Genomic DNA, 26986 nt, shown 5'->3' with positions numbered 1-26986 from the left:
AGCAGTGTATCTGTACTGTTTAGCAGTATATATAGTATGTCTTGCATATAAATAAGTATTATCTAGTGTCAGTATTATGTCAGTAACTAGTTTTCTATTAGTTATCATTGTTCGTTAAAACTGTTAAATGTTAAATGTTTTAATACGTTCTATACATTGTGGTGTGAATGACTGTTCATTATTGTGTTTATTGTATAAAGTGTGTTCTAGTAATAAGGTCTAAAAATGCCGCTCTTTTCGAAACTAAGACAGATCAAAACCAGAAAAGGGGTACTCGAAGAAGCTGTTCCCATTCCACCTAGGGACACTCCAGGATACTTTATGTATCATAAGCATGGCCTAGATGCCGTATTATTTCTTGATTTATGGGTGGACTACACCAAAGAATTACCAGAGAGTCAGAGATGGCCCGCAGCGGGGACCTGGGATGCAGATTGCATCATGAGAGTAGAAGAAGAATTATGGAAAAAGAAAGCCAGACAGTCACAGAAAGATGCCATTGAATTATGGCGTAAAGAATCATATAGACGTACAGAAAAAGCACTCAGACAGGAAGAGAAAGGTAGAGAGAATTCAAATAAAACCCGAGAAAATCTATTACTTGAGGAAGGTACCCGAGTAAACTCAGAACAAGTAGATAGACAAAGAAACACTCTTATGAATGGTATGTATCCTCTTCTGGCCGAAGGGTTAACTAAGGCTATCCCGGAAATACCAAAAGACTTAACTTCTCCATTACTCCCGATAAAAGCACATCCCAAAACACATCCCAAAACAGCAAAGGACGTTTTCCTTTCCTCCTATTTAGATGACGTAGCTCCCGAGTATGCTAATGCCATGCCACCCACACCGCTTGCCGATGGTGTTCAACACCAAGAGCATCCGCCTGTATCCCCGCAACTACAAACTCGTACACAAGTTCCCACAGGTCCGTCCGTTTCTACAGTCTTTCCCGCATCCACAATCTCTATCCTACGTCCAACGAATCCTTTCGTGCCTAGCGCCTCAGATGGTGCTACAGGAGGTACGACAGACATGTTTGCCACCCCGCCGAGAAATAAACAGACCCTTAGAGATTTAGCACTCCAACGTACACCCCAATTAGCGACATCCGACATGTTTAAAGAACAGCTTGTGGATTGTAGATACGATCCAGTGCCAGGTAGACAGGACAAATTGCTCATATCATCACTACGTATACGACGAGCTACATTATATTTAATGACGATACCAGGAATGGTTGAACACCTAGACAATATATATCGCTTTGTCCAAACAGGGCGAGGTTCAGAAAGTATTAACGAAGCTATGGAATACCAGAAAGTGGATGTACAAAGACAACTACTACGTTTTTTCATAAATTGTGTAATTAGGAATCAAGACAGGCCCGGGGCAGATCATGATACCATGCAAAAACTTGTCAAATGGGGTCAGAACATATCAGAAGAGAAACATGATAGACAGGCGTGTATAATCGCCATGTGTCGAAAAATCCGCAAGGAAGTAGAACGAATACATAAAGAAAGACGAGAAACAGACAGAGTAGAATCAGAAGAAGAGGAGGAGCAAGATTCAGAACAATTGGAGACGATAGCTTACGTAGGTAGAGGAAGACCCCATAATAATACTAGAGGCTTTAATGATCAGATACGTCCAATACGTCCAGAATATAATAGACATTTTCCAAATCCTATGTTAAATACAAAATCCCCCGAGCACCTATTCCAAGCCGCTGATAAATTACTCCGAGATCGAAGGGGGTACCATATGCTCGATTCCATGGACGAACAAGAATTAGCTAGGTCAGCAGTACAATGGGCTGACAGTCCCAGCGACTACAATGATGATGTACTTGCACACACGTTTCTGAACCTTGACCCATACGAACAGCGTTTAGCTAGTATATACATGATTCAACACCTCCTTATATTATATAAAAGCCAACACTCCGATCCAGGACCCTTACCTGACATATTGACAGAACTACTCACGAATATATGGAGAGGGTCAGGTACTGATTTGATTAAAGAGATTCTAGAATTCCGAAACCAATATTTAACTTTCGTATGCCCAGAACACGTTCCAGTTCCCATCATAGGAAGAAAAATGTATCACATAGATAGACAGAACCCGTTACGCGAAGTACACCCAATCAGAGGTGACGGTAATAACTTTACACGCGTGTTTGTGTACACGCCTATAACTAAACTGGAATTATTAGAAATGAAGAAAGTAGTACCCAGCCATGACAAGGATCCAGCAGGTTTCCACCGTGAAATAAAGGACATGTTACTCATGGGAGAGTATACCTACCCCGACATTATGAAAATATTAAAAGTCCTATTACCCGCTGGTGTTTATGAGAAACTTAAAGAAAAGGAATGGGAGGTGGGAGACCAAAAGATAGATTGGACAGCATTAGAAAACGAAGAAAGGGCCCGAGCTGCCGGAGCAGGACTTGGGGAAAAGACTACAGCACTAGCAGGACTACTAGTGCAGGTACTGCCACGTTTATTAACTACGAAAAAGGAAGACTGGGGTGCAATATCAGCCTGTAAACAAAAGCCAGATGAAGACACTAGTGATTTCTATTCCCGATTTGAAAAATGTTTTGGTATAAATAGTGGCATAAAAGCCAGTAGTGAGTCATATCCACATCTGTTTGTGACAAAATTAGTTGAAAATTCTCTGCTGCAAGTCAAGAATAGAGTATTGAAATTCGAAAGTACCTGGCAAGGTAATACCCCATCACAGATGTTACAGATGTTACAATATCACCACAATAGAATTAGAGAAGAACACGAACAAAGACGTATGAAAGATACAAAAATGAAAATGCTTGTTGCTCAGTCAGTCCCAGCTGATGGTCATCAAAAGGGTGATTCCGCAGGTCCTACGAAAGGGACATGCAACTATTGTAAACAACCAGGTCATTATATACACGATTGTCCAGTCCTGAAACATAATATTGCTACAGGTAGAACCCAGGAGAGACCACGTCCACCTAGACAGGATCAGAATCAACAACAAATCCCTCAGCATGCACAACCTAGGTTAGCTCCGCAACAACTAGCTCCGCAACAGGGATCTCCACAACAGACCGTAGCACCACCACAAGCGCAGCCTATTGCTGCAACACAAGCAACAACACAACAGATGTATCAGTATGCACAAGCAGATTATCCCGATTATCAGCGATATACATGAAATAGCCTAGAGAGGGAAGTTGGCTTACCCCTTATTGAGGTTCCTGTAGACCAAGAGGGACCTTATGTACATAGTGAACTATTAGGGGAAGACAGAAAGTTTTTACTTGATACAGGGGCAAGCAGAACAACTATAAGACGCAGTGAAGTTCCAGGGGCACCCCTCTCAGGCTCACAAAATATTTCCCTTGGATTCTCAGGAAAACCTATAATAAATGACGTAACACAACCTCTTCCACTTACGATCGGTCCATTGACACGTACTACAGATTTATTGCTTACCAAATCCTGTCCAGAAAACTTGTTAGGTATAAAAACATTGAAAGCCCTAGGAGCCATAATATGTTGTTCTCCGGAAGGAGTACGACTATTTCTACGTGACTTCAAAGGTCACTACGTGTCCAGAGACATGGATCACCGACTGCAGAATTTACCTACACATTTATGGGCACAAGGCCCCACTGATGTTGGTTGCATGAATATTACACCATATCGTGTCACACTAAAAACAGGAGTAATACTACCACGAATGCGACAATACAAGTTACCACCCGATGCTGTTGTGGCTTTGCTGCAAATCATTGACGAGCTCATTGCACAAAGAGTGGTTGTCGAAACCGACTCCAATGTATGTAATTCCCCGATAATTCCGATTCTTAAAAGAACGGATCCAAAAGCACCATCAGTATATCGATTAGTTATTGATCTGCGCGAATTAAATAAATGTATTGTACCACAATACCCTGTGGTCCCAGATATCTCGTCATTACTAACAGCTATTGACTCAGAAGCAACGTTCTTCACTGTAATTGATCTCAAGAATGCTTTCTTTAGCGTCCCAATAGATCCGGAAAGTCAATATCTGTTCGGATTCAGTTTAAATGGACGAAGCTTTAAATTCACACGCGCACCTCAAGGATTTACAGAAAGCCCTAGCATCTATAGCCAAGCACTGAAACGAGAACTTGACAGTATCCACATGCCAGTTAACACTGCCTTGCTTCAATATGTCGATGATCTGCTGATCACCGCCCGAAGCGAACCTGAATGTGAAAAAGCGTCACTGACGGTTTTAAAATTTCTGGTCGACAAGGGGCACAAGGTGTCCCCTTCTAAGCTGCAATTCTGTGTCCAGCGAGTTGTTTACCTTGGGCACTCGCTGTCCAAGGAGGGAAGGCAGCTTACACCCGACCGTATCCAGTTAATCGCTAACATGCCACCACCCAAGACACAAAAAGAGGTGCGGGCTTTTATAGGCCTCACTTCATACTGTAGGCAGTGGATCCCTCAATATGCATTTCTAGCAAAACCACTCATCCAGTTAACAACACAGGAGGCAGCCACATCGACTGTCCTCCCTTGGACTCAAGAACATACACACGCCTTTGAAAGCTTAAAGAAAGCTTTATGCCAAGCACCTGTTTTAGCAACACCATGTTACAGTAAACGGTTTACACTCTTTGTTACAGAACGCGAAGGTACTGCCTTGTCAGTACTCACTCAGGAACAAGCAGGATCACACAAACCATGTGCTTATTTCTCTAGTACATTAGATCCAGTAGCTCAGGCTCTTCCTGCGTGCCTGAAATTGGTGGCAGCAACAGCTTTAGCTATCAGACAAAGCGATGCCATAGTGTTAGGACACCAATTGACAGTACAAGTACCACACGCAGTAGAGGTTCTCTTGAACCGCACACAAACACAACACTTGACTATAGCGAGACTCACTGGTTACGAACTGACATTGTTTCAGCCACATATAGAAATCAGACGTTGTAATACGTTAAACCCTGCCACACTGTTACCAGTGGGCGGAACAGATCCATTGGCACATGATTGTGTCGAAGTCATTACTATTACGACGAAACCCAGACAAGACTTGACAGATATCCCTTTGTCAGATCCAGACTTGACATTGTATGTAGATGGGTCATGTATGAGAACAAGTACAGGAGAGTTAGTGGCCGCTTACGCAGTCACAACAGACACTGAAGTCATTGAAACAAATTGTATTAACACTTTGTCAGCTCAAGCAGCAGAGCTCATCGCTCTGACACAAGCCTGTATTCAAGCCAAGAATAAGAAAGTCAACATATACACAGATTCACGTTATGCATTCGGAGTCGTCCATGACTTCGGCGTACTGTGGCGAGAGAGAGGTTATTTAACTTCTCACGGTGCCCACATCCAACACGGACCCCTCATTCAAGCCCTATTAGACGCGATTCATCTACCTACTGCAATATCGATTATGAAATGCAAAGCCCACACAAAAGTTACCGATATCATTTCTCAGGGTAATGACCTAGCTGACAGAACAGCTAAACAGACTGCTCAGAATCAGACTCACACAACTGACATGACAAAGACAATAGTTCCGACACCAACACATTGCATGACAGTTAAGGATCCCGCCCTTGATGTAATTGACATACAGACACATGCTACACCAGAAGAAATAAAGAAATGGACTGAATTAGGAGGGATCCAAACGGATCAAGGATGGATGACGAAGGAAAAATCTATATGGTTTCTTCCCGACTCCATGGTTCAAGTCATCATTAATACAATACATAGTCCAGCGCACCTAGGAGAGAAAGCTATGCTAGACAGCATTCAACACATTTGGTTCAACAAACACTTGCGAGCAGCAGCTAAACAAAAAGTTCGTACCTGTATGATATGTTGTCAGTTTAATCCAGGTAAAAGCATCCCCGTAGAGCAGGGTGGATTTCAACCTCCCGATCATGCTTTTGAAGTCCTCCAGATGGATTATATCCAGATGGAACGATGTCGAGGATTCAAATATGTTCTCGTAGTTGTCTGTGCTCTTTCCCGTTGGACAGAAGCCTACCCGGTTTCAGATTACACCGCCCCGACTACTGCCAAACAGTTAGTTCGAGAATTCTTCCCACGGTACGGTTTACCACGTGTTGTCTACTCAGATAACGGCCAGCCGTTCTCATCCGAACTAATGAAACACGTTTCCCTTTTGTTAGGCTACCAATGGAAATTCCACTGTGTCCGACATCCCGAGGCAGCAGGTCTCGTGGAACGTCATAATCAAACCCTGAAAATTAGATTGTCCAAAATATGTAGGGAAAAAGGTGTCGATTGGATAGTAGCCTTACCAGTTGCGCTCTTTTACATGAGAATGGTAGCACATTCTCGAACAGGGCTATCCCCGTACGAGGTGATCTTCGGTAGACCACCAAATATGTGGGGGACGCCTGTACCTCGCAAAATCACTGATGTTGACTGTAATATGCTGACAGATTACCTAGCTTCCTTGATGTCTGCACTACAATCTTGTCGTTCACAGGTAGCCGCAGCTTTTCCCGATAATACTGAGGTGAAGCCCCATGACGTGGTTCCTGGTGACCTAGTTCTGGTCCGGAATTTCGACCGGAAGACCCAACTGGAGCCTAGGTGGAAGTCGCCGAAGCTAGTTCTACTAACTACAAGGACAGCCGTGAAGATTGAGGGTCGTAAAGGGTGGTTGCACTCGAGTCATATCAAGAAATTTTATGGACTACCATCCAGTGTGAATACTCAACCTTGTATTCCCTCACAGACAGACTCAAAGCTCCCCTTGGTTGAGCAGTCAAAACCAGAACTTTACAAACTAAAATTGAGGTCTAGCAAGTCAGACAATTTGATTGTTTAAGTCCTCTCCAAGGTGAATCGGTTGAATTTGTCTCTGACATGTATCCTCTAGACCGGAATAGAGAAAGAAATCAGCAGATGCAGCTTAAAAAGCATGCGTATTGTAAATCACTTCGTAGTCACTGCACAGTAACACTATTAATTTTGTTTTTTCTAAGTCTTCTGATCATTATTTTCAGCATACTATTGCATATGTATTACCCTATTCTTAAGCGTGCTTACAATGTAACTACAGAACATTCTTTTAGCAAATTACCTCCGCATGAGTTGTCCTATAGATTTGCGCTGCGCAACAACACATTCATTAGTATGTTACATCATTCCCATCAGACCAGCAATGCCACAAATTGTTGGATATGTGGTCGACTCCCTCCCTATCAAAACTATAAGGGAGTTTTGCCCCTCTTTCCATATCCGTTCACACACAATGGCTCCTGTGGAGCATGGTTTAGTTTGATTAATTCCTTAGATTCAAATTCCGCAGTTTATCAAGACAACTGGGTATGGGGAAACCTGAACCTAGTTTTGCTTAAAGTCTGCTACCCTAACAAGGAGGGACTCCCCAAAAGAACAGGAACTGATCTAGAAAATGAAGTATATGGATTAGGTAATTTTACACTTAACCTCATGATCCTGAACGTTGAATCTGAAGCTACACCAATCTTGCCCGCCATGTCAGTATTCCCAGTAAAAGGGGAATTATGTGTAAGAAAGAATGGTTCCATACACATGGGCCATAGTAAATGCACCACTGTAATAAAATTCAGTGATCAAGGCAAGTCTACATTTAGAGCTTCCCATCATTCCTACTTCATATGTGGCCAGACCGCATATATATGTCTACCTTTAGATTGGGATGGTACCTGTTACATAGCATTCCTTCTGCCACCTGTTTTCCTAGCTCCTCCTGATTATCACAGAAATACCCATTTAGTACACAATAGACAACAGAGAGATCTCCCAATTGTCGATTACACTGAAACAGCATGGGAAAAATACACAGATTTCAATAAAGGGTTCTTTCCCTATATAGGTACAGTCACTAATAATAAGCTGATACGTAGATTAACCAGAACCCTTGAAGCAGTAGTGAACGAGACTATTTCCGCCTTAGGCAATTTAACAGAAGAGCAGTCTGCTATGCGGATTGTTGTGCTTCAAAATCGTCTTGTCCTTGACGTCATCCTGGCCGATAGGGGCGGAGCTTGTAGGGTCATCGGATCAAGTTGCTGCATTTTCATACCAGAAAATTCGCCGTCAGTATATAAAGCCATAACCCGCCTTCATAAGATTATAAGCCAGATACACCAGAGTCCAGGCACCTGGACTTGGTCCGGTTGGTTCTGGGGCGTGTTGTCAGCCTGGGGATGGAGAATCCTATCCTTCCTAGGTATTGGCTTTCTCATACTATTCAGTTGCTGCTTATGTCTACAATGTGGGCCAGCGATTTGTGGTCTGTGTGCCACATCGTGTATCCCACATCCACGTTTTCGTTCAAGATCCCGGAAGAAGAAAGAAGAACAAATGATGCTATATGAACAGATCGATGGATTGATGAAGATCGATATCTCCTGAGGGTCCGTAGGGGACAAGGAGGGAATGAGGAAATATGAATTTTGTGATCAGTTATGTCCCCTATCGTAGACCCCAACGGCTCTATGTGCATGCTATACGTACATGTATGTTCCCTCCAATTCCAGTTTTGAAGACGCAAATATATGTGCGTCCACCGTCAACATGTCCTCTTTCAGATCCGCCAAGAATGGGTCAGATATTCCATTCCTAAGTATGAAAGGCCACCGACTTTATATGGTTCACTTTCCACATTTTACAGATTCAGGCGAGTAGGCCCTGAATTCTGTCATCAAGCCTTTTCCTGCCTTCTGCCTCTGAAAGCTCCAGTCTGAGCCTGCATCTGTATCCATAAACTTTGTCCTCCTTCCTGCGCGGCTAACGGTGCCTGATCCAGCATATTGCCTGCCAAAAACTGTATTTCACCTTCAAGATTATCTGCTCCGCTCCTCATCCGATGCATTCCTGTCTAGCAGTTTAGGTAAACATTCCTCCAGCTACCGTGCAAAGGGCCAGGCCTCGCTGTCCTCATGCAAGTAATTCATAGGCCCCGTTACCATGGAATATTCCTACCCCCTCGCATCTCATGTAGACACTTAGACGCCTGTACACGCACTAACAGGCAGTATAGAATAGATTCTATCCTAGAGACCTTTCCTTTTGGATAACACAGTTCTTTAAACATAGGATATTAGATATGATTTGGGATTAGGTTGACATGACCCCCAGACTTCTGTCTCCACATGTAGAGCTAAATGTCAAGTCCCCTTCACCCTCTAGTTGCACGTCAATCACACGTCATGCGGCTGCGCGCGCATCTCTGCCAAATATTTCTGCTGACATTGCAGGATTCTTTTATGGATCCACCCATCATGTATAATGACGTTTATTAAATTACGCCCATATGACCGCCTCTATTAGTTACGTATGCACAGTTTATCTGTATTATCAGCTGTTACGCCTCTTGCATCTGTTTCACTGTAAATGCATTTTCCTATAAAACCGATTATCTGTCAATAATGTATGCCCTTCCTTCCTGAACTTTCGTGGTGATGGAATAGAAGCCTGCAATTCGAATTGCATTCCTTTGTATAGGAATAAAGCCTTTTTAAACCTCTAATACCACGGATTCTGCCTCTTATATTTACTGAGTTATTCTTACTAGACTTTACCGCATAAAAAATAGTACCGGTAATGAAATATTTACCACAGTATCTACAGATTCAGAAGTTTACTAAAGTAGCAGTGTCTGAGATCCTTCTTTTTTTTACACACAGTTGTGCCTTCGAAGTGCAGAGAAGTATCTAGAAGCATGCCTTTGAAGTGCACAGATGCCTGCCTCCCCTTCCCTGGCTCCAGACTAACTACGGGGGTATGAAGCCCCTTGTGGGGAGACAGGACACAACCTATTTAGGTGTAAGTGAGGCTCGGCCAAGCTCCTCCTTCCCATCCTGCCAGTGATGACTTACTCAATCACACCTAAGCTACCATTATGTGTGGCTGTCTAGGATGAATACACAAAGCCCAACTGCCCCCAGTCACATGACCAGAGACAGGCTGCAGGCACCAAATGGCTAAGGCAAGAAAATGCCAACTTTCTAAAAGCATATATCAACAATTACCCAAACTGAAATTATTCAATCTGCTTTTTTGTCCAGGGTCAAGTGATTAAATTGCATTGGCCCAAGGTATTTATTTTCAATACTTTTTGGTTATTATGCACATATTTCATGTGCACTTCAACACATCTTTCAGACTACATTCTAATGTAAGGCACATTTTTGCATCTTACACTGTCACATTTGAAACCAGTCCCGCTGGAAGTCAAATGAATAGTAGCTGGAGAGACGAAAGCCCAGATGGAAACGTCATTAAAAAAAACTGATTGAGGTAACATAATTCCACAAAAAACCTTCAGTATGTGACATACGATGCCTCATGAATGTCAACAAACAAGTTGAACCTAAGAAAAAATGAGAATCAACGCTTCAGGGTCCTGAGGACAACCCAAAAGCAATAAGAGGTTCGAAACATGTCGTCGGATACACTTGGGTAGCTTTACATTTGAACTAATTCTCTACAGTAGGCAACCATAAAAAACTTGGAAGCCCTACTCAAATTCAGTTATTTATAACCCCACCGGACATTATAAGCAAAAGATTCATTGTTCAAACAACATTAATAATTACAACCTCTGCACAATGTTCATTATCAGACTGGTTTCAAGTGATATAACTTTTGAGTTATGCACTTGTATTATGGTTTTTGTACATGTTGTGTTTACTCATGTTTGTAAGATGCAATGATGTGCCTTACATATGAATGTGGTCTGAAATGTATGAATTTCATGTAGTTTTACAGCTGAAGAAATTTGATTCACATGGTTATTCCTCTTATATGGTGTTAAACTTGTGATTGCTCACTACTGGCACATATTTACAACATGGTAATGGTAAAAACCCAGAGAAGTTTAGTATGCCTCCAGTATTGTGCAGCTCGGAATAAGGGCCTCAGTCAGAAATTGGAGTGGTTGTGCTCTGTAGGCATTGTGTTTCATACTGAGAACGACCATCTATATTATTTGTATCATCTGAGTTTTCTACACTAATTTTGCAATGTTATACAAAACATTAATGCTAACTAGTTTTGGCCTTGCATCCTTACCATTTCTGCAAGCTCTTCGTTATCAATAATATATTATCTTCCAAGAATAGGTGCAAATCTCGTTCTATCATGTTAGAGAAAGGTAGTACTACTATTCCCTTTCCGGTTGTGCTTTTATTATGAGTTTGGGGTCCCTTTCTCCCTCAACAAAGCTGCACTTCTTCTCAGATCCATCCTGTTTCTCAAAGGATTTCACTATGGATTCCAGATCTCTGTTATGAAGAATTGTTTTACATGTTTCTAGTACTATATATTAATTCTCAAATGTACTTTTTGCATATGTTTGTAGGCTATCTGATGAGAGTGCCAAGTTCTCAGGTGAGAATGCAGATCTGTGCCACTATTATTCGATTTTACAGTCCAGACTCGGCAACACAACCTATTGAAGGTAAAACTCACTTATCAAATTGATGTTATCTGCCACACAACGATTGAGTTGTTTTTGATTGTGTACAAAGCCCTTTTTAATTACAAACAGACCAGGTCTTTGCATAAATGGGCACTAAACAGCATCTGCTATTGGTTGCTGCAACTCTGCATCATGCCTTTCGTGTCCTGACAATTGTTAACATTTCTCATCATTTTTTTATTATGATGCCCTCCACATTATAGGATATGTTTACTAAGGATATGCTTACTTGATTATCTTTTCTATGTTTCTCTTTAAAAGATAAAGAGTCAGAGGTAAGGGGACATTTGTAAAAAATGAAAAAATGTGGGCAAGATACTGTGGATCACTTCAGAGTGTTTGATAAGACAGGTGCCTCCTAGAACCATTTCAGGTCTTGGCTGCTGTGGCAGACCAGTTTCCTTGTAGCTGGTTTTAGGTCACCCTGTGCTCATGATCGGATGGCACTGTTGTCTATCGAGGTTCTCTCTACACTTAATTCAATGTCTTTTTTTCTCCCTATTCTTTTGTTTATCCCACAATGGAGCATTTTAGCCTCACAGTGTTCTGACTGGATGAGTTGTATCTTTCCACTGCCAACTTGAGGTGACACTTTCTTTCCCTTTCAGCATGTCTTTCTTTGTTCTCTCGTCTGCTTGTTCCCCCTGGCATCCTTGCACAACAGCACGCAGTTTATTTAATACTCTCCCCTTCCCATCCTTTGTGTCTGTTGTTCCACTCCCCTTTTTCAATCTAACTACTTGTTTTCTTTTTTAACTTAAGCACATATAAAGAGCAAAACTGACAGTTTCTATAAACCTTTTTAGATATATTTGTCCATATATTATCAGTGACTTAAATACCTATTGTTTTAGAACTCTTTAAAAAGAATGTCGAACATATATGTCGAAGTCTCTGCCCTAAGGTTAGGGTCTGAAGCATCTGGAGCAGAGAACATTGATTGTGGTCATCAGGAACTGCAGTTAAAGTCATTGCAAGTAAAGCAACCTTTCGATTAATAGAACATTTGTAGAAACCATGAGAGAGATATTGTCACAAGATCTATTAGCACTCTGGGCCAGATGTACTAACATTAGTGTTTGCAATCACCAAATAGCGAATTTTTGTAAATCGCTATTTGGTCATCTCAAATTCTAATGTACTAAAGTGTGTTTTACACATTTTGCAATTCCCAGTGGGTCGCAAATAGATCTACCTCATGAATATTAATGAGGTAAGTCTCAGTATGCGACCCATTGGGAATCGCAAAAATCACAGGATTAGTGGCCTGCACTGGTCAGCAGACATCCATGTCTGTGATTGCTTTTAAATAAAGCAATCTTTTTTTTAATGTGTAGTGTTTTTACAACTGTCCTATATTTTAATCTGCTGAGTTCTCCACAGCTGTAAAGATACTACACGTAAAACTGCACTCTTAGTTTGTGAATAGCAAAACAATAGTAAACTAAACCACAGATTTACAGTGCAATGCATTATGGGATACAATGAGACAGACAACACAGATTATTTAAACTTGTTGAGTCAAGAGTAAAGATTATTTCTTCATATTTACTAACTAGAATTCTAGTTGTGTCTTACAATTGTAGCTAATTCTTAAGGATTATTTGAAAAATTGATAATGATTCATGTCATAATTGACCTGAAGAACCTCAAATGGGCTTATAGTTGTTGCAATCATGTGTTCCAGCTTAGAGATTCCAGTATTACCCCACCTATTGAAATCATGGGCATGGACTTTTTTAAGCATATGTGTTAGAACCGGGGTCACCGATTCCGACACGGTAGCTTGGCGCGAGGCTGGAAGGCACCCGAAGGCAATGTGTTAAGCAATTCACACACTCGCACTGACTCAGTAATGCGCACGCAATGAAGAGACACCACACCAGGTTGTTTTATAAAACAAGACTCTTTATCTAATTCAAGTCAGAGCAGTGGATAGGGCAGATAATCTCAGAACAACAGTAAATTCAATTCACTTCAAATCATGAGTAAATTCCTTCAAGTACATCAGAACAGCAGAACATCCTGCAGGTAAAAAGGAGTAACAACCTTCTCACTGCAAGTATCACTGTAGGTATCACTGTAGGTAATGCAGTGCAGGTTAAACACATAGGCTTCAATGCATTCAGGTACATTCAATTCAACAAAGAGCTTCATGCCGGTTTGCAAACGACATGAGAACATTTATTAAGGCACTTTCAATAGTGACCCATCCCTTGTGTGGGCATTCAACACCAAGAACACTTGGTATGCATGAACTCACTTTTGGCAATACTCCTGGGTAAGGCAGGTCACACAGCGCCCTCCGCTATGCAGCACAAAGATTAACTCTTAATGGGGATGCAATCGGTGATCAGGCCAGATCTCTACCGGCCTTCTACATTCAATAAGAGAGGGAGCAGTCAGAGGAAGCACACTTTAGGCATCTGCCCCCCCTCAGTCACACTCAGCGCGATATTGAAAGGGGGCGCCGTCCCCTGTTTCCCCACTCACCACTCGGTCTTTGCGGGGGAAGTTGCAGCCACAAATATCGCCGTACGCCTCCTCCCCGGTCAGCCTGCTCCTCTCTGCACGTGGGGCTTCGGCCGGGGGAGGCGGATCGGCGCGCTGCGAAAGCTGGCAAAGTTATGGGCTCCCTTGAAGAGGGGGCGGAAGGACACTCCTCGATCCACCCGGAGCCTCGCAGGTGCGGCCGGCAGCAGGCCCCGGGCCTCTGTAGGCCTCGAGACCCGGAAGCCAATCACAGTGCGGCTTGAGGGGGGCGAGGCCGATGACGCGGTCGGCGCCCTGGTTGCTGGGTAACGCCTCCTTTCCACGCAACAGGCCTAGCGCGGCCTGGATTCAATTACTGCGGCTTCGATTTACGCGGCGCCTGGGCTACGGCGGTGATTCGGGCCTCAGCTTCCCCTGGCTTAGCGGCGCTCGGGCTGCAGCGGTGATCGCGGTAGGGCGCTTCTTTCTTCAGCGACCCTGAGGTCGCGGCGGTGAGTTTCGCACACAGCGCTTCTCAGTACAGTGCACAGAGGCCGCGGCGGTGATCTTGGGCAGAGCACTTCGTTATCTCTTAGCGCGGGGGCCGCGGTGGTGATTTTTGGACACAACGCTTACACACTTCCAAGCGCAGGGGCTGCGACGGTGATTCCGGGACACACCAGGAGTGCGCTGCACAGCGCTCAGCAGGTTAGGCAGTTCCTTCATGCCAGCAGCCGCGTGGGCAGCCAATTCGGGTAGTGCAGCACTAGGGAAGCACAGCGCTTGTAGCAGGACACAGGCTATGGAAGCCCAGCGCTTAGAAGCACGGCGCTTTACCTGGTGATCCCCCAGTAGCAGCAGCGCTCACAGGCTCAGCGCTTCAGTCCCAGCGCAGGTGGTAGTGACATCTTGGTTGCGGTTTCTTTGGTTGAAGTATCTTGGGGGATAGGGTAGGGGGTTGAGTTGCCTGGCACAAGAGGCAGGATGGTTCCCTGCAGCACACTGGAGTTGGTCTCCTGGGTTTCCCCCTCACTGGGCAAGGTCAGCAGGCTGGCAGAGCCCCTCCGCTATCTTGGGTACAGCAGGGCCTAAGCTCAGTCAGACTCAGTAGTGTAGGTTCCCCCCTAGGCCCAACAGCCTATACTCCGGCAGAGGTTCCCCCAGGTCCAGTGGTGCCCCAACTGACTAGTTAGGTTTCCCTCCTTTCCTCTTATACCCCTAGGTCAGGTGACCCTCCTGAAAGGCGGCAAAGTATAACTCTTCCCTGGGCTGGAAGGTTCCAGGGGCTTCTACCATGTCTGTCTATGTGACAAAAAGGCGGGACAGCAAGGATACAGTAACAGTATGTCCCAGCCTGATCCTAACTACTGGTGCGTGTATGTACAATGGGCACTCCGCAGTAGCAGGGGCGTGTGGCAGCCAAATTATTAGGGGAGAGCACCTGCACCTCAGCACTGTTTGGCAGTGGTAAGGTGCTCAGAGGCCTAGGTCCAACAAAAAGATGGTGGCAAAAATGAGGCGAAAAGGGAAAAAAACGGAGTAAGACCACCCTAGGGCTGAGAGGTCTAACAATATGTCATTTCAACATTGAAAGGTATCCATCCATATTTTCTTTACTGTTTTTGTTGCCACTAGATGGTGTGCAATGATTCCCTGCTAAAGAGGAAATATATTGGGCACCTTATCGATGTCTCTGTTGTATATGTCTAATTTCCTTCGGGGACCACTAATCCATTCATCAACTAGATAAGCAGAAATGTAATATATTGTAAAGTCTGCAGCCCATATTGGGCTTTACATTTTGCCATAAGTAGCCTTCCTGCTGGGAGCTATGATATAAGCAGACCTATTTGCTCCAGAAAAGTGTGTGTGTATGGGGGAAGTCAACGGAGGTGCAAAATAGAGAGGAGAGTGTCTCTTTTAGGGGTTGCATGGTTGTAATATACCATCCCTTTGTATTCCTCCATGTGTGTTTAGGTATGCGGGAGAGTTTGCTTCTCAATAATATCACTACTCACTGTGATCTCTTTTGAACCAGAACCATTTTCAACTAATGGGTGATGTCTCTTATGTGCTGTGTGCACACCAACCAGAACATTCTTATTTGTGCAATGACATACCTGAAAGAACTGTAAACCTAACTTAGTCTCCCCTCCACTCAGTACCCTCTACTTCTAAAACGTGAAGTATCTATTGAATGATGCATGTAGTGCCTCTGGCAATGTGGCAGGATCTCCCAAAGAATTCATGCAGCCTAATGCCTGTTCGTTAGCACAAAAAAGCAATATTGCTTTGTATCTGTTGGATGGGTATGAGTGCTCAGGAAATCGATTTGTCATCTTTCCCTGCACACACCATCTGAGCCTTAATAACTTGACTCTTGATTCATACTTAGTGCCACATTAAATACCATTACTGTCCCTAGCCCATTGTACCTGTGGTGTTGGCCATACAAGGGTTCTCTTTGAACAGCCTGGCAGACGGCCTGCTGTTCCACCAGATTAGTAAATGACCGCCAAGCTGGCATTCCTTTATAATACATTTCGCTATTTGGTGCAGGGCTCTGTCAACATGACCCGAGCCCTGCACCAAATAGTTTTCTTCTATTATTTTCAAAAAGAAAATCCCAAAACAGGATTACAGATTTATTCCTTCCATTCAGGATCCTATTAAATTTGTAAAAATGAACTGACCTCACTTTCACCTCTGAGTCATGATGGGACACCGGAGGAAGTGTGATGCCTTTAGTCGTATTGACAGCCTATCTGCAATGTCCTTTCTTTGCATTTGAAAACGTTTGTGAAATTAGTGATCTGGTTACTTTTCTTAACCTAGAACCTAGTTATTTTAATTGGAAGTCTTTTTAAAAATAAATTACATTTGGCATTTTTTAGCCTTTAATAGTCTATAAAAACAATGTTTGTGTCTATTTAAGCATACTTTTCTAATGAAAAGCTTTTTGTAGATGTACATATATACATATTTTGTATATATTTGGCAACGTGCTCTAGGTTTTTGTACATGCGCAGACCACTCATGCTTATGACTTTGATGTGGATTCCCCTGGAAGAGAACTAGGATTACAGGTAAGTAACTTTTCCTTCTCTGTATTAGAGAGTTGTACCTCTTAGCTTCTTTTGCTTTTACTTCTCCACACATCAGTCACTATACAACAGTCGAGTCCTACTCTACTCCAATCACTAGGCCACGAACTATAGAAAACTTGTATCACTATTTTAATTTATTACTTGCATCTTGTTTTCTTGGCAATCTACAAAGATCACTGTTTCATTCTATTGTATAAGGGGAGAAATGTATAATATTATTCTGTTTTCTCATATAACATAACAGGTTTACATCCAACCAGTAACTGGTATAAGATAGAGATGGCAGAGCGTGGAGGATTGGCAGAAAGTCTAGTTTTGTCTCTGTCTTTATTTGAAAATGACCCTGAAATGAAGATATGGGTACTTAAAGCTCTCCAGCTCCTCTCCAGCTCCTCTGGTAAGGAAAATCAGTAATTACAACTTCACCTTATTTAGATTCATGTCTGCAATAAACTTGTTTTATTACCCTTTACTCAAATTAGTGATGCCAATTTTCTGTTTTCAACTATCTTGCCAGCCAGCCATCTCAGGCTAACCTGTTATTTACCGTAATTTAAGGTCCGGGGCTTGTATCATGATCCTGTTTTCTGCACTATGCCAGTGCAGGAGGGATCTGCGCTTTGCTTTTTTGCATCTTCAGTGCATGCATTAACTCAAAATGTCTTTGAGCTAGTGCATGTTTTGCTGATAGTAGAGCTCAAAAACACAAACTGCCTCAATGTTCAGGACATGTGCTATCTGCGTTTTAAGCATTTATTCTGACTAATTCCCCATTATATGCACCAACTTAAACACCTCAGACCCAACAAAATGGGGGTCAGTCCAGCGCCGGGCCAGTACAAATCTAGATGATAGGCCCTATGTGCAATAATCACTAGCTAATTACAGCAGTGCTATTTCTAGACTTTTTGCTACCTTTCGCAATCATTCAATGGTGCACCTCTGTTGCCTCAAGACAACTGATTCACATAAGGTTTGTACTTGATTTCCTCGCAATCTCATTTTCAATGGACATGTCGATTGGATCATACTGTATTTTTTCATGGGAGGATACACAATTGCAGTGTAGAGGGGTCGGAGTAAGTATTTGTTCTGCCCTAGCTCCCCAGATGTAGGGTAACTGATTCCCCTGTTTTCCAGTAATTGTAGGGACGTGATACAGAAAGAGAGTTTGTTTTTCAATGTTACTGTAACGTTCAGGGGAGACGTTCCTTCCCCAAGAGCATAACATTTTCAGTATTGAGGGAAGTACTGGTGTATCCCCTGTGTTTGGCTTGGGCCTTTCTTCTGGGTCATGCCCAAAGTTTTTACCTTCACTCCTCCAATTTTTGCTGAATTTGATTTTGTTGGCCTTAGGCTCTACTCACTTTACCACTTCTAACTAATGCTAAAGTACTTGTCCTCTCTAATGGTAGAATTAGCTTATACCGAGTTCACATATTTAATGTACGTGTAAGTCCCTGGACAGCCCAGAGGGCAGGGTGCAGTATATTTAAAAAGTTGGACATGTACTTTTAAGTTTTACATGTCCTGGTGGTATACAACTCATAGCATTAGTTTTTAACTACAGCAAAGCCTACCTCTCCCATAGGATAGCATTGGAGGTACCTTTTTACATTTAACAAGCTATAACCTCCAAATGGGGACAGGTAACCAGTTCATGTTTGGTGTCTTTGGAATTGTAATGAAAAGCCTGTCTTATTGGAAAGTCGAATTTTAATTACAATTTTGAAAATGCCACTTTTAGAAAGTTAGCCTTTTCTTGACGTAGCCATTTAGTATCTGCAGCCTGTCTCTGGGTCACATGACTGGGTGTAGCTGGCAGTTGGGCTTTTTATATTCCTTCTAGACAGCCACACACAATAGAGGGCTAAGTGTGCCTGGATGAGCCACACTGGCAGGATGGCAGGGCGCAGCTGGGTAAAACACTAATAACACTTGAATAGGCTATGTCCTGCCTCCACATAAAGGGTTGCATACCTCGTGTAGTTGGTCTGAAATCTAGACAGGAGATGCAGGAAACCTCTAGAAGCGTCTTCCACTTTAAAGAAGACTCCCAACCAGCTGAACCAGCACCCAGATCAAGCTGGAGCCAGCTCTGACCCCCAAGGGGTGCCCCTCAGGTCCTGGACATGTGATGGGGCCTCAGTGGAGCTGAATTGAGTTTTTTGGGCTCTTCCCTACCGCTAATGTGTCTATTAATGCCAAAATCTTGTTGCTTGCACTGCCCACCAACTCGAAGTTCCGACAAACTGACCTTTCGTGCTACATCATCGACCACTGGCGAGGAGCACCACTATGAAGCTCCAGCCCGACCATTCACAACAAAAAAAGATCTTTGCGCTACAGCGATGACCATCGTCAAAGCCAGGCCTGTTCTCCGTGCTACATCAAAGACCTTTTGTGACGCTTCATTGCTCCTTGTGACCCTGTCCACCGCGAACGGGACTCTTTGTGTTGGACTGAGAAAAAAACTTTTCGGCATGACTAACCTGGTCCCTGTAACCAACCTGCTCTCTCTCCAGGTCGGCTTGAACTTATGGCTTTCTCCCAGTCTCGCACGACCAGATAGCTGCAAGTGGCACTTTTGGCTTTTTGGTGCTATTTTCACTTAAATCTTTAAAACTGCATATCTCTGGATCTACTACCTGAATGTGTGCCATTTTGGTCTTGATTTAATTTAAATATTTCCAAATTTTTCTAAAATGGCATGGGATTTTTCATGTGTTGTGTTTTCACTTTTGTTGTTTGAAGTGCTACATAAATACTTTACACATTTCCTTTAAGTTAAGCCTGACTGCTCTAGCCAAGCTACCAGAGGGTTGAGCACAGGTCAATTTGGGGTTTGCTTGTGCCTCAATCTGATCAGTTCATCCCCTCCCACCCCCCAACCGGTAACCCAATTTCTTACATACTTCCTCTCAGTTGCTGTGCTAAAATGCTTGTTTCCAGACTTCTTGGCCTATGTTCAACTAGATCTGTCTCCCGATGGCCCTTCCATTACATGGAACTTCCATTACATGGAAGCCAAAAAACAATCCCTCAGACATGAAAATAGAAGGAAATATCTCTTGTTCCACCATCAGACCTAAAGGAATGAGACTAGTCTGGTTCCATTGCTAGTCTAGACCATGTATGTCATTTGGTTTCCATTCACCAAGCTTGACATCTAGGTGAAGTCTATTCACTGGTTCACAGGACTTAAAAAAATAGAGTCTTTAAAGAATTTCTGCAAAAAGTGAATTTTTCAAAAGGTGGAACAAACTGGATTTGCCCAAGCACACATTTCTCAAAGGGGAATTGTCTTTGATTTGCCAACAATTGGCAAATGGGGGAAGTGAGGCGATGCAGTTTACCACAAACGAATTTGGAAAATGTAAGTGCTAAGGTAATATCAGCATGAGAGGGTACGGCCATGAAAAAACACGCACAGCATTTTTAATTATTCAGAAAACTGAAATAAACTATTGGTTTCCCTTTTTTGATATATCAGTTGCTCCAATCCCCAAACAGGGGCTCAATTTTATTTGCAGATTGCCCCAGTATGTCAGTGTAAGATCCATTGGTCATACCAAGGAAAATGAGAAGGCATGAGAGAATAATAGCCCTTACATTAATGCACTTGATGTAAAGCCAACTGCATTGTATATGTAAACAATAACATAAGCATGAGTCTATAATATTGCAATGATTATCACACTCACTGAAGTTAATTAATGCCCTGAACACTTGAAAAAACATTAAAGTATATTTCAGTGTGCAGTATCTAACGTTTGCTTTCACTTTGAGCCTTGTAAGCCTTGTGCTTTACCAACTGTTTTTCATTGCTTTGTAAAATGCGTCTGCAGGACAGATGTTCGACTGGGAGAATAAAGTTGACTATAGTCAGCGGCTTGTATTTTTGCTGCAGCCATTCTGTGGAGGGGATGCATGTGGTATGGCGAGTTCTGAAAATTAAATATTTGATAAATAAAACTGTGAGGCTGCCTTGTTGGGGTGTAAATAGGTATACATTTGTGATTTGATGGGTCTAATACACAGCTGCAGGATAAGATGGAAAGACAGGTATACCTAATTCAGTACTAAATGTGTGCATATTTTCTTTTGGTGTGATGGAGGTACATCCTGGTTGTAGATGAATAACTGAAGTGTTTTTTAAATTTTAGGAAAAAACTGCAACCTAATGATAAAAGCCCATGCAGCCAGCACAATCTGCACCCGCCTTAATGACCCATACCCCTCTGGGCAGCTTCTGTTCAGATCATCAGAAATTCTATGGAACTTGTTAGAAAATGGTTCACAGGAAGAACTTATCAATCAGCTGAGTAACGTGGAATGCATTCAGTAAGTTCATTGTTCATGCGTACTGATATTAAACACCTTCCTATAGCAGATACTGAGCAGCTAGGATATCCTTGTTATGAGTCATTATTTCGCGGAGGACCCCTTCCGTTGGCTTGAGTAATTTAGGCTGAATATTTTCGCCATGCTGCAGTAGTGTGGTACGTTTTATATTGTTGATCAATTACCTGTCCCTGTATTACATCCTAGTTGCAGTTGTCAGAGTGCTGTTGCATCACTTTCAAAGTGTTTGGCATGGTAAACGTGCCTCCACCGTGTTCTTAGGCTCGACATAAACATGCCAAGTAGACATGTCATCGATTCCCCATTTCGTAACTTTGACTGTTTTAAGTTGTTCTTTGATACTAAAATTCAACGACCCGTAGCAACTCGCAGTCTGAAATAATATGTAAAAACACCCGTATATTTGCTTGTGTTGGTCACCAAGATGCCTCAGTATGTCAAAGTCAGTCTGTGGAGAAAAGTTTTGACCATTCCTTTAGCATATGAAGCAATGTGGTGGTTTCAGGGTGATAAAACTCAATAGACCGGATGACGTAAGAGGGCAGTAAGTTTCCCAAGTTTGACCTACCACTCATTTACTCCCAAGAGGGGAACATCTGTGCCCTCAGAAGTCCATGCAAAACCTTTGATGGCTGGCGAGAATTAATTTTAATTTTAATCATGGGAGCAGTCCCCATTCCTTGGCAAGCAGTGATATTTGCATCCATTTCTCCTGCATTTTTTCCACTCTCCGGTAGTTTGGTTTTGTGGTACCTAGCAGATGAAAATAAAACTTACCTGAGTGAGCAATATTTCACCTGTAACGAAGCCCATTTTATTTACCTAGTGAGGGTTGTGTCAGAGCAGGACTCAGAGTGGGAGGGGTCACTTAAGTGCTGAAAGGTGAAGTTTCCCTTCGCCTACAGGAAGCCAATAGAGAGAGCTCAGAGCAACCTGTTCGCTGATGTGGATTGTTTGAAGGAAGGTTAAGAAGGAAAGAGGAAACAAATAGGGTTATTTAACAATTGTCAAGGGGGTCCCAAATTTGGGGGGGGCGCTAGAGAGCCCTCAGCGGAATGGCTGCCTCGTGAGACAGCTCCGCCGACCAGGCTCATCTAACGGCTATTAGAGGGCGATGGCGGGCTCGCTTCTGCTGTCTGCCGCTGAATTCTAACGTCGGAAGGCTGGGACTCTACATGCGGAGACCGGTGGGAAGCTGCCGACGAGTGAATGTCGCGAAAATAGCTTAACTTTCCGGGACGCGGACGCGACGACCAGTGACCCAAGATGGCGGCGCCCTGTGGCGGACGGATCTCGGGCGAGCAACGGTGAGCAGCGGCGTCCATGGTGGACCAGGCCGGCGGACTTGGATGGCTAATGCGGAGAACATGAGCGCTGCATATGCCTGCAGGGGTGCACAACTGGCGAGCTACGGGCCCAGCGCTGTAATCTGGCCCGCCTTCCCTGATGTACGGACGTGATGAGAGACGGCCTACACACGGCTTGGGAAGGCCATCTGAACGCCGGTAGGCATTAATCAATATGCGCGGAATGCACGCACCCCGTCGGGCGATCTGCCCCAGACGTAGACCTACGAAGCACTGACCGGGAGCTGGGGGCAGCTGGGGCTCCGTCGGCCGCACGGCACCACTGAAGGCGGCTGGAGGCGGGAGATCAGGAATCGCGCTGAGCTGGAGGCACTCACCACACGGCCCGCTAAAGGTTGGATGCGGAGGGGGCGGTGTGGACGCATGAGGCTCGGCACCGTAGGTCTCACCCCTGTGTGGTTGGCCGGGCGTGAGCTCCTATACCCTCGGCCACACCCGATGCGACGCAGGATGCCTGTTGGGCACGGTAAAGCGGGCAGGCTGTGTTGACGGTGGCGCACGCCGGATCACGCGGGGAGCACACAAGCGGACTGTTGACTGGCGCCGCCGGGGTTCCCTTTCCTGACCCACACTGCACACGAGACGGCGATATAGTGAATCCAGAGGATTGGTGTGGCTGTGTTCGACCGCTGGTCTCGCCGCGCTCGCTGGGGGGGACCTCGCTGCTGCGGAACAGTCACCGGACCTGCTGAGCTGCTGGACGCCGTCGTCGGGTGTGGGACCCCCGGACTGGCGGCTGTGGCGGGAGTGATCCCCGTGCGACTCTACAATGGGTAAAACGGATAAAACGCAGTCCAAGCTGCCATTTGACGCCAAAAAGCCCGCGAAGGAGGCGTCGACGGCGGCGGAGCCGGCGCGGGTGCTGCCCACGGCCGCATCTGCGGGCATGGAGGAGGTCCTGCTGGCCATACAGCGCAGTCTGCAAGACATTAACGGCAAGCTGGACACTATAACACTGCGAGTAGACAACATGTCGGCCAAATTAGATGGCCACGGATTGCGACTGGAGGAAGCAGAGTCACGTATATCGGCGGTGGAGGACGAGGCACATAGCACGACGTAACAATGTGCTGAGATGGGGAAACTACTGGACGTCATCCGAAACAAGGCAGAAGATTTGGAAGCGCGTTCCCGACGCAACAACATCCTCGTCGCGGGCATCCCAGAGTCCACCAACACAGGGAAAATGGAGACGTATATCGAAGAGCTGATTCGAAGCATTTTCGGAAAGGAGCACCTCTTCGCTATTTTTGTTGTGGAACGCGCCCACAGAACCCTCGCCCACAACCAGGGGCAACCCCCCGGGTGATTGTCGCCCAGATTCTGAACTACCGCGACACGATCCTGAGGCTGGCTCGAGAAAAGCGGACAATTACATATCAGGGCAACACATTGGAATTCTTCCCGGACTTCACGATGGCGGTCCAAATGGCGCGCAAAGAATTCAACCCAGCAAAGAAGAGGCTCCGGGAGTTGAATATTGAGTATGCCATGCTCTATCCGGCAAGACTTCGTGTAATGCAAGATGGCCGCCAGACGATCCTGCAGACACCGAGGGCGGCGCAGGAGTTCCTAAAGAAGATTGGGGGAAGCAGAAAGAGCGGCGGCAGGTTGAGCGGCGACAGGAGGCCGACAGGGATGCGGACATGGACTGAGATGCCTGTGGTGATATGGCGGTTCGGAACTGGTAAGAACTCAGCATAACATGTAGGGGGGGGCTGCTGCGCCGACTCCTGCCGGGATTCGGTGGAAGCCGGACCTGGCCGGGGTGCACTGAGGCTAGGTTGGCTGGAGGCGGAGGGACGTGATGCGTCGACTCCGCCGGACCTGGACCCCCCCGAACTGTGCAAGCCAAACTGGAACTGGCTGCTGTAAGCGCACAAACCAGGAACCGGGGGCGAACAATATGCTTAACCAGAAGGCCCAGCCACCCGGCTGACTGTACTGTGGGCCTGATCAACTGTGCAAGGTGGGCTGTGGAGATGGACCGTAAGAGTAGGGAGGTGGATTTTTGTGTCATATCTCCCAATCGCACAGTAGAGACACACTGGATGGCCCTGGGGGTGACCGTGATAGCAGCTAACCCGCGACAGGAGTCCATTGAGAGGGCTATAGTCCACGACATGCTTGAATGGGCAGTTTAAGAGACGTATGCGATGCCACGCATGTGTAATCGTACACCTGGTCACATCCATTCTGTTGGATGAAGTAGTGGGCTTTCGGCGGGTCCCCCGCAGCGGGCGCTCCCCATACTAAGTTACACTATGTCGTTTTATATGGGTGGGGTATGGCTTTGGCATGGTTGGGTTGCTAAAGTGGGAGGGGGGTGGGAGTTCAACTGTTGGGATGTTCTTAGCAGGTTGTGGTACATGAGAAACATGGCTGTACTCCGGTATTGCATAAGATTGTATGCTGTCTTGACCGCTTTGCTGTTGACTACTATGGTGTGCGCTAGAATCGGTGTATTCCTTGTATTTTTTCGCTCTTTCCAATGGCTAGGATGAAAGACCATACTGCACCCCTGAACCTGCTGACCTGGAATGTGAGAGGCCTTAATAACCCTAGAAAGATAAGGCAGATATTTGCATATTTAGACAGGCACCACATTGATATTGCCTTTTTACAGGAAACGCATCTTGCACCGGCCCCCCCCAGTCAGGTGGGAACGAAATGGGCAGAGGTCGTGAAGAGCTCTTCCTATTCATCCTATTCCAGAGGAGTCATGATATTGATAAAAAAAGGGACACAGTTTAGGGTGGTGGACACTACTGCGGATGATGCAGGTAGGGTTGTTCTCCTAACAGGGCTACTGCGGGGGCAGCAAATAGCGTTATTGAACACATACGGCCCGAATATAGACGACCCTGACTTTTATCACAAGATCTGGCGCACACTAGGCGAACTCCCTGACATCCCAGTGATATGGGGGGGCGACTTCAATATAGCACTCAATGATCAGCTTGATAGGTCAGAGGGATCGTCGGAACCACATAAGAAGGCGCTAGGCAAGCTATGGGATGTGCTGACAGACAGACACCTAACGGACATTTGGAGAGACAGGCACGCGGGGATCCGGGAAGCCACACACGTTTCGGCAGCGCATGGCAGTTGGTCTAGGCTGGACTACTGGGTGGGTTCGGCCGAGACGCTATTGTGGACAAGTTCCATTGCTCATCTCCCCAGAACGCTCTCAGACCATAGCCCAGTACTGCTATCCTTGCAAATCCCACATTACACGCCGCCACCTTACAGCTGGAGGTTTAATGCACGAGCACTACTAGATTCAGTTTACACAGACACTATACATACGGCCATTAAGGAATATTTCGACATCAACACTCCTGCAATTGATGACCCGGGGCTCCTGTGGGAGGCCTTCAAGGCTACCATCCGGGGGGTGTGCTTAAGTACCTCCGCGGGCATCCTTAAAGATATCAGGCACCAACTTAGTCGGCGTGAGGACAGATTACGTGAACTGGAGTCGGAATATGAGCAGACACACAACGTAGCAATACTGGGTGACATTAGGTCAGTGCTGTCGGAGTATCAATCCTACGCTGACGATGAGCTTAAATATATCACCAAACGCACGACTGCAAGACAGTATGGTGAAGGCGGTAGACCTGGCAGAAGTCTGGCCGCTAAAATATGCTCGGGATTCCGCCCCCACACTGTACAGGAGGTGAGAGACCCCACGGGGTCGCTAAAACGCGACATAAAGGGCATATTGGGTGAGTTTATGACGACCTACGCAGCATTATACACCTTGCGCCCTACAGAGCATCCAGAGGTGATTGGGGAGTACCTCGAAGACATAGCCATCGCGTGGCTGTCAGACAGACAGCGTGACTACCTATCGCTCCCAATCACGGAGGAGGAGGTGACAGAGGTGATCAAATCCCTGCCAAATGGGAAGGCCCCGGTCCCAGATGGGTTCACATGCGAATTTTATAAGGCATTTGCGGACCAACTGGTGCCACACCTCGTGGAAATGTATGGGGACGCCCATGAAAAACAAAGGCTGCCACCTACGCTGAGGGAGGCAATGCTGATTGCATTATTGAAGCCAAACAAAGACCCGGAGCAATGTGAGTCGTATCGACCGCTGTCCCTTATTAATGTGGACACCAAGATCCTGGCGAAGCTTCTTGCCAACCG

At 45.0% G+C, this 26986-nt stretch overlaps 1 protein-coding gene across 1 annotated transcript in view; it reads left to right on the top strand.

Annotated features, from left to right (window-relative positions):
• The window catches only part of CFAP69 (cilia and flagella associated protein 69), a 630939-nt gene that overhangs the window by 273192 nt on the left and 330761 nt on the right, over positions 1–26986 (top strand). The window contains exons 6-8 of the mRNA XM_085631353.1: positions 11398–11496; positions 17341–17493; positions 21263–21440. Coding sequence (XP_085487479.1) covers positions 11398–11496; positions 17341–17493; positions 21263–21440 — 430 coding nt within the window. The remainder of the gene's footprint in view (positions 1–11397; positions 11497–17340; positions 17494–21262; positions 21441–26986) is intronic.

The sequence above is a fragment of the Triturus cristatus genome, chromosome 10 (genome assembly GCF_964204655.1).
Source record: "Triturus cristatus chromosome 10, aTriCri1.1, whole genome shotgun sequence".
NCBI lineage: Eukaryota > Metazoa > Chordata > Amphibia > Caudata > Salamandridae > Triturus > Triturus cristatus.
This window is presented reverse-complemented; position numbering and strand designations above follow the sequence as displayed.